General features: G+C 33.6%; 1 protein-coding gene across 1 annotated transcript; it reads right to left on the bottom strand.

The window, feature by feature from the left end:
* Positions 1-531: 531 nt before the first annotated feature.
* Positions 532-7870, bottom strand: LOC126690604 (aspartic proteinase-like protein 1). Its single transcript, XM_050385826.1, has 10 exons — positions 7331-7870; positions 7104-7242; positions 3655-3896; positions 3304-3531; positions 3032-3170; positions 2881-2951; positions 2663-2762; positions 1504-1564; positions 1297-1368; positions 532-1023 (listed from the first exon to the last, which is right to left on the bottom strand). The coding sequence occupies exons 1-10, from the start codon at positions 7660-7662 to the stop codon at positions 758-760; spliced, it is 1650 nt and encodes a 549-aa protein (XP_050241783.1). The 5' UTR covers positions 7663-7870; the 3' UTR covers positions 532-757.
* Between the last annotated feature and the right edge of the window lie 1167 nt (positions 7871-9037).

The raw sequence follows: 9037 nt of genomic DNA, 5'->3' as shown, positions 1-9037 counted from the left end.
ATCAAAAAATTATTACTATACTCGTAAAATTGCACCTTTTTTGATAGAATTCATAAAATTGCACTTGGATGATAGGAGTACAAGATTAAAACAACGTAAGGTTTTTTATCTTTTAGTAGACCACAATTTCAACTTTCAACAGATTCCAGGAACCCAGTGGTCATTCGGATTCTTTTACTTTAAATAACAAGACCTTGAAAACCTAATATGTTGAGGTCAGAGACAGTGATGGAAAAACAAAAACTTAAAAACAACAGTATTAGATAAGAATGCCATTTGATATCAATCTCTTTAGATTTTTCCCAAAAGAGCCAGCCAAACCAATATCATATTCAATGCATTATCGACAATAGCAGGACTGCAGGAGCAACCAACCTCAATTAATTATTCTGGTTTTTTTCCTAAGATTTGCCGACATAGACATAATTTTCTTTTTCATCTTCACAAGCAGTTCTTTACTGAAAGAAAATACTTCAACCAATACGTCAAGAACCCCACGCAAGATTCCAATTGCTTATAATGCATCACGGATGAGCGGATAAAACCAAAGGATATATATTAATAAAACCTAAAAAATACAATACATGTTCCTACAAGGCCCAACTAACCCAATGACCCAAAAGATAAAAACTGATGGCATTGGATGACAGCTACATATTTATATATTTGGGAAGAAAGAAAAAAAATTAAAAAGTAGAGGATGAAGAAGAGGAACACAGGATTTACATGTAAGACTACCTAAATCATTGAAGATCTATTAGAAGATGCCAGTATTTGCTTTAAAGGCTGAAATAATATTTAACAGTAGAAGCAGCTCCGGCAGCAATCTTAATAAACAGAACCTGGATGAGATGAGCTGAGTTGAGGCAGTTGATGGTTTGGCGGGAGCTCTTCCAGCAACAGCAGGAGAAACTGCACGCCCGCCAGGGGTGCTCTGCTGCTCAGTTGTCGGCAATGGATTAGATGGTGCGCCGTCTGGAGGGGAAGTTAGGGACATTGTCTTACTATCACCAAGATCTTGACCTACATCAACAGAGAAGAAACAATACAGTAGAGTCATGGTTTCATTTCCTACTTGAATAGCATTTCAGCATGATGAATCAACTTTAACCACTTTAGCATATCTCCAAAAGCTATCGTGCAAATAAATATTTATGACAAGGCAAACAAATTGCTGTTGGCATCCCAATTCCAAGTGGAATGACCTGTTTCAAACATTGCATAAGGGCAAGCCACAATGCACTTGTGTATATCAGAATAGGTCTTTGATATAGATTAAAAGAGAGGGAAACTCACAATTTGAGCGGGACCATGCCAACTTCAAATTTTCCCTATCAAACACCATCCGGTATCCGGTCATATAGTTCTCTGCATTAGATTTAAAAAAAAAATTTTAAAATCTTTTTAATGAAAAGAAGAGGAGGATTTTTATAGAGGAGTGGAGGTTTGTTATAGAATAGATTAAAGTACACATTTTGCAACCAAAAAATGTTGCATACTCACGTCCAATTGTTCCAATATCTTCACCAGTTGGCTGTATGGCTAAACAAAAACCATCAACACCCTGCACCACAAAGGCACAATTTTAGATCCTGTACCACCAATCCCTACTGATATGATTCCTACCTTATAAGCTTCTACCGCATGAAGATATAATGATCAATTTAAATATATTCATCATGTAGTCCAACATGCTCCCTAAAAGTCAGTGCACATATAAATCATAGTCTTAATTCAAGCCAACAATGCAGTATGATTCATTACATTAATTACTAAGAATTGAACAAATGCAGCTCAAAAAAATAGTGTTAGTCATTGTAAGTATTTCCCCCAATTAATGACATTATTTTTAACTTGCCACCCAATTTAATAACTAAACCATGATTTAAGTATTAGATTTACAGATAATATTACTAGGCAACTTTTAGTATGATTATCCACAAGTCAATTTAACAAGTACATCATGAATAATATAAGCCAAGACCGTTGTGCTCAGCTGCACTGTCCAGTCTCCTCCATGGGGAGAAGCTGAGTTTGAATCCCCCTCCCCACACTTGTTGTAAGCCAAAAAAAAAAAAAAAAACCACATGATATAACTTTGTAGTTATACACCTATGATATAATTATTCTTCTTCAAAATACAAATAAATCATAAAACAGTTATGGGGTTCACCTTGAGTTAAGGACATAGCCCTCAAGACAGGTGCTCAGCACAGCTTAGTATTAAATTTGTTTCTCCAGATCGCTTGAAATTGTGGCATGGTTACGCTAGTAAGATAATATAAATGTCAATCTTTGCCCCAAGATTGGAATGAAAATATTTCATACTGAAGAGCACCAGAGCTTCAATATCATCTCCTAATCTATCCTTGTTAAGTTTCTTAGGTTATGAACAATTTACTTCTAAAGCTATTCAAAGAAGTCATACTTTTGATTTTTTTTTTTTTTTTTTTTTTTTGGTTCCCTTATGCTAAGTTTAAATGCAATTCTGAAAATTACCTAAAGATTAAAACCAAAGATTGCTACAGTCAAAGTTCTAACAACTTCCAGTCCAATCACTTTAGCCCTATAACTCAGTTATTCCTTAAAATGGAAATCCAGGTTGGGGAGAAGTGAAACATCATACCCAGTTGAAAATCTTCAGAAGTTAATTTGTACCCACCTGATTGCCATTGATTATAAAAACAGGATTATGGACCACAAAGCTATTGTTCAATGGGAACATGAGTGTCACAGAGGGAACTTTGGGCAATTCTTGTGAACTGTTTCATGAAAAACCACCTGAATGTCAGCACAACACATACATGCCTGCATACACATAAACATACAAGGAAGAGAGAGGAGGGTAGCTCTCAAACTCTTCATGTCATGCAAGTTCACCTGGATTTATAACAATACTTCCAAGGATATCCTTCAAAGCTAGACCTTGTAGCATTGACATGTCTGTCAAACTATTATAAAGAAAGTCACATTAGGCATTAACAATGAAATAGGAATAAACATTACATTGTTGAAATGCAAAAGAAATTACCTCCTTTACAATTTTTTCATATACTTCATCTGGAAGAAATGTAAATGATGCCCCACTATCAATCAATGCTCTGAAGCTCGTCAGCTTAAGACAAGAGTTTCCAATACAACAAGCATCCACCCCAACAATATAGGTTTTACTGAATCAAAACATGCATTGTTCGTAATTATCACAATGAAGAATTCAGAATGAGTATGAAGACTTAAGAAGACAGATTGACTGAGATAGGAAACAAATGTAAACAGTTTAGAAGTATATAAAAAGGTATGTACTATGTTCCATCTAAAGGCAGGAATGGAGTAGACTGTTGGGTGGCCAGTCCCAGGTCCCCAAAAAAAATTCTCCCCGAACCACCCTCATTAAAGCACATTGAGAAAGAGTTCCGAACCAATCCTGCTTTAGCAAGAACACTTGGAACTGAAATCTCTCCAAGTCCCAGACCCAAGAGACCATCAGGAGCCACACCATCCAAATAACCACCACTTTGTTTCATACCACATCTGCATTCAGAAATATACATAACAGGTATAACTCTTAATTAGGCCATCCCTGAAAACTCTTGGTAATGTTCAACAGATAAAAAGGTTAAAATTTAAGTGGCAGGGAATGATAATGAAGCACACCCTATAATGACTGGGGCCTGAACAGAAGTGTTTGATGTGTTATCACTGCCTGATGCAAGATTTAACATGTCCTCAACTAGCAATCCAGAACTTGATGTGCTTTCCGTGTAGTAATTTATATTGTAGGGGCATTGCTGCTTAGGACTTTTGCAGTTTGGACCTGATTCACATAACTGATGGCTGCAAGATAAATGCTTGCTGGTGCTTGAATCAGATGGATTGTACTCATTCAGATCTATATCCTGCATAATAGATGCCCCATATACGAGGGAGCACCTGCCAATCAATCATCGGAAATAAGTGCTAAACCTGTTACCAAGTCTTAGCAAAGCCTGCAAAACTTCGCTGAAACATATATACCCATACATCTTCATTTGTCTACATGTTTTCTTAACTTCATAATCTTTTGGTGTCCATACTTCTCTACTTAAAATGTATTCCTTTTTTTTTTTTGGACGCAAGAATGTATTTTCCTTATAATGCATTCTTCATTTCTCATTTTCTGAAGCTAAAATGAGAATCCACAAAAACGGGGATTCTCACTCTCCTATTTTGTTAAAGTTACTAGACCCCACATGCACATTTCCTAATGTAATTAGCTTGTAGAACTTGGTTAATTTTCTTTAAGAAATTGGGGGAGTTGTTACTAAGTATATTGCTTTTATTAGATATTTTATTTCGTACAAAATTATCTAATTATTAATAAATTAATGTAATTAGCTTGTTATTTTTTTTTGATAGATAATAATACTTTTATTCAAAAATATTGAGCATCATGTTCACAATGGTGAACATTCTGATCAGGAAAAAATACAGCAGTTTCAAAAACTTAATCAAATAGAGTGTAAGAAATCAAAAATAGAAATACAACTCGTAAAACCCCAAACACGAAGAAAAAAAATGTAATTAGCTTGTTATTAAGGAAGTAAACTTTGGATGGGATAGAATGAACCAAAAAAAAATACATGTGACCGATCCTAACTTATCTTGTTGAGGATCCATAGCACCCCAAAAAATTTGGACTAAGTTTTTGTTGTTGTAGTAATTAGCTTGTTATTGGAAATTGTAGAAATTTGTTTGTGCAAGTATATTGCTTTTTACAGATATTTGGAATAGGCTATGTATGACAAATTAAATATTATTTAAAAAAAAAAATGGGAACCCATCACCAGTTATTGGCAAAAAATGCATTATGCAAAAATTCATAACCAAATGCAATTACATTCAAAATAATTACTTTTCAGTATAAGTTTCAGCATAATACAAAATGCAATTTAAAAAAATAATAATAATAGTAATAATAATGCATTCTGCCATAATACAATTTTCAAAATGCATTCTATGATAACGCATTATGCTGAAATACGTTTTGCCAATAGAGTTACTAAATGTTACCTAAAAGACGGTATTTCAAAAGGCATAGATTATTCAAGAATGATGCAAAAGTATAATCACATACATTAGGAATAGATGAGGGGCTTATCCATGAAGTAAAAATGTTTACCCTGAATTTGAAATTGGCTTACTAAAAGGGGGAAAAATGTGTCCAGGTGACAGTTATAGCATGAAGAGAATCATTATTATCACCATGTGTAGTCATGTATGGTCTCTTAGAAGAAGATCAATTGGCCAAATGTAACATAAGGATTTAATTTTTAAAAGGCCATACAGATAGTAAACTGCCTAAGGAATTTAGCAAGCCATGTCAAGTAACTATCTTGAGAACTAAGAAATGATTCGTGAACAACATTTGAGGTCTCAAGAAATAATATACATCAACACATGGATAATGTCATAGGTTAAACAAATTATACATGAATAAATAACCATCCCAAAATACAATCTTAAGAAATAAGGAATGGTCGAGAACTAAGGAGTGATCCATGATTGACAAGTGAGGTCTCAATATAGAAAAGAGTGACACAAAATCAAAGGCAACTAAAAATAACTAATCCCAAAATCATGGGTGACAAAGACTAAAAGAGACATATTTCTCCTAAAGTATCAATAATTGGCAGGATTGAAGCGTATATAAGGAGAGCTTTAGAGAAGAAGCATCACCAACACTTATAGACTTGCAATTGTCATTTCCTTTAGTGTTTAGTTGCAGATCCTTGCTCTTGAGAGAGTTAGAAGCTTCATGCCCAGAATCTTTTGTATAACTTCTCAATTAATGCAAGAGAGACAGATTTCTACTTTAATTGATTTATTTGCATTCATTTCATATTTTCTCTGTACATTTCAGTTGCATTTAACTCATCCAAATTTATCAAAGTCCACTTAATTGAGATGATACCAACCCACTTGAGCTGATATTCCTTCTCAAGATAGAAAAATCAGTAATGGGTTCTTAAGTTCGAAAACAATACCAAGGAACAAACTAGAGCTTATGCCCTTTTAACTGACAAAAACAGAATGAATGTTTTGACATTGACAGTTAAAATATAATTTTTTTTTTTTTTTTGATAAGTAATAAGTTTATTGATGTCAAAAAAGGGGAACACCCTAGTACACAGGGAGTGTTCAAACAATTAAGAACAAAAATTACAAGAATCTAAGAAATCAAGAAAAGATAAAACTGATTGGTTCCGCAAAGCAGCCAACCAACATGTAATTCCCTTTTCTATGAATTCTCAACATGTAGAATCAATGCAATTCAAATTATTTTTAAACAGGTTGATGATAAAACGAAAAAAAAAAAAAATCAGTATTAAACATTAATTTCGCAAGAATCTTTAATTTTCTTTGTTACACTGATAGGTGGGGGTGGGGAATTTGAACCTTGAAAGTCTCTATTAGAAACACCAGGAGGTGCCAATTGAGCTAGAAGACTCTTGGTAAGAATCTTTAATTTTTAAGTGTTAGATAGAAGATTTAATTGTGTTATAATAATTAAATTAACCATTTCTTAACTGCTTAAGCTTTTGGGTTTTTCTATCACTTTTGTCAAAAAAAAAAAAAAGCTTTTGGGTTTTAGTGGTAGCTTATCATGATATCATAGCATGTGGACTAAGTTCAAACCTTGTCTCCTTTCTACCTTCCATTAACATATAGCATCAACGCAATTCTAACGATTTTTAAAAAAGGTTGATGATAAAACAAATGAAACAATCAGTTTGAAACAAAGTTTAACAAGAATCATTAGTGAAACAGAAGACACATAATTCACGATTTTCTATCAGCTTAAACTTTTGTTGGGATAAGCGGTAGTTTCTAACTATACCAAGTGGACTGAAATCTGAATTCGAACTCTGTGCACCTCCTAGTGTTTCAATCCCCTCTCTCCCATTGTAACTATTGAATTATCGAAATTTTCAATACTGTTTCACTTCATCGAAATTTCCTCCAATTCAAATATTTTCCCCATACATTTCAATCCTAACGTATATATATTAAATGATGTAAAAAACACAAAGAGATCCAAAATTATTGATCAAAGTAAAGCGTACCAGAGAACTATAGTAAGCGCTAGTTAAGGGAGCACACTGAATGCAATCGCATGGAACCCAAAGCAAATCACTCCCTGTATCCAATGCTACCAGAAACGACACATTTGGAGTTCCAATGTCAATCCATGCGTAATGTAACCTAACAAAACACACAAAGAAATCAGAGAAATCATATATATTTTGAAACAAAGTAACGTATAGAAAGGGAAAGGTATACAAAAGCGAACCATCCGAAGTCGTTTCCGAACGACACCGTATTGCTGCCTTGAGAAGGGAAGAGGAGTTGGTAGTGAGCACCGAGCTTCATCTTCTGTCTATGGAAGTCATTGCTTAACAGGACTCGGTAATAGTCTTTGCTCTTCTTCCTCCACGGCGACACTCCGGCACTGCCGTTTGTCTCCGACGGCGAAAACTTGAGCGCCTTCGCTGCTTCGTCTGAGAAGCGGTGAATTAGCCTCAACGACAGCGTCGTCGAAGCCAGAGCAATATACTCGTTCTCGACTGCGAGCCACGCCGCCGTCAAGAAATAAATTAGAAGCCAAGCAGACTGAGCCGCCATAGCCACTCGAGCTCAACAGAAAAAAGTGAAGGTTTTGAGGTTGAGGTTGAGATCTAGGGTTTGGGATTCTCTGAGGAAATAGCTAGGGAGAATTGGAATGAAGACGAGAGAAGAGGGAGGGAGGTGCGCAATGCGCACTATGTTGTTCTTCAGAAATGTGAGCCAGAACTGAACGAGGGAGTGAGAGAGAGAGTGTGAGATGGAATGGTAATGGCATAGTGTAATTTTAAAGTGTAATTTTAAAAATTTTACGTAATTAATTTATGAGAAACTACATTTTTTCCCTTTGCGTCACGTTATTACCGACTATTATTGAAGTAAGTATTTCTTGAGATAGACTCTTTTTCATATCAAAATATTAATCAATTTTTAGGGTAGGTGGAAATTTAACTCTAAATCTCTTATTTAATTGTCAGATACTTTACTAATTGAACTAATTAAAACTCATCGAGATGGACTCATTAGACCTATGTCTCACTAACATGGAGCTCTCGTGTATGTTAGTGAGACATGATCTCATGAGCACGTCTCATATAAGATTTTTCCTTATTATCGATGAGTAGAAAAATAATTTTAGTGTTTTATTTTTTTATTATCAAGTAATTTTAGTATTGATCTCAAATTTAAAGTAATTTTAGTGTTGATCTCAAATTTGAACAACCAACAAGAAGTTATATTTTATTTTTGTGTTAAAATATATTTCCCTCTTTCCTGTGTGTGTTTATTTCTCAAAAAAAATTATATTTTCCTAAAAAAGCTAAAAGGTATTTGATATCAAATGATTCTATATTAATAGTATCAAAAACCAATAAGTGTGAGACATATCAATAAAAAATAACTAATCTATTAACAATTGAAAGACATGTTAGTAGGTAATTATTTTTACACATATATCTCTCATTTATTAAATTTTGATACCAATAACATAATATCATTCAATACAAAAAAAGATTTTTTTTAATTTAATAATTTATGAGTTAGTAGAAACAAAGAGTATGATTGCGCTGCGAAGACGCGCCACGTAGGTGGTCCCCAAAGCCCTTTACGTGTCAGCTAATTTAACGTGGTATGATTGGGGTGGACATTTTGTCTCGACTTGGGCCCATACTTTTTTTTTTTTTTTTTTACATGGATTTTAAAACTTCATTTTTATAAATTATAAGTAATAGACTAATAGATAATAGTCGTTTTGTCAATTTTCTACAACCAAAAGAAATCAAAATATTCATATTGGCTTAAAATTAACATTTTTTACTAATATTTTAGTTTATTACTTTATTTAAATATATATATATAATTATTTTAAAACCTCATTATTAAGTATACATTTTCTCTTTTTTCAACAAATAAAAAAGCTTTCAACAAAAAATTAATT

Source organism: Quercus robur, chromosome 6, assembly GCF_932294415.1.
Source record: "Quercus robur chromosome 6, dhQueRobu3.1, whole genome shotgun sequence".
Classification (NCBI taxonomy): Eukaryota; Viridiplantae; Streptophyta; class Magnoliopsida; order Fagales; family Fagaceae; genus Quercus; species Quercus robur.
The sequence above is the reverse complement of the archived record's forward strand: the minus strand, read 5'-3'. Positions and strand labels throughout refer to the sequence as shown.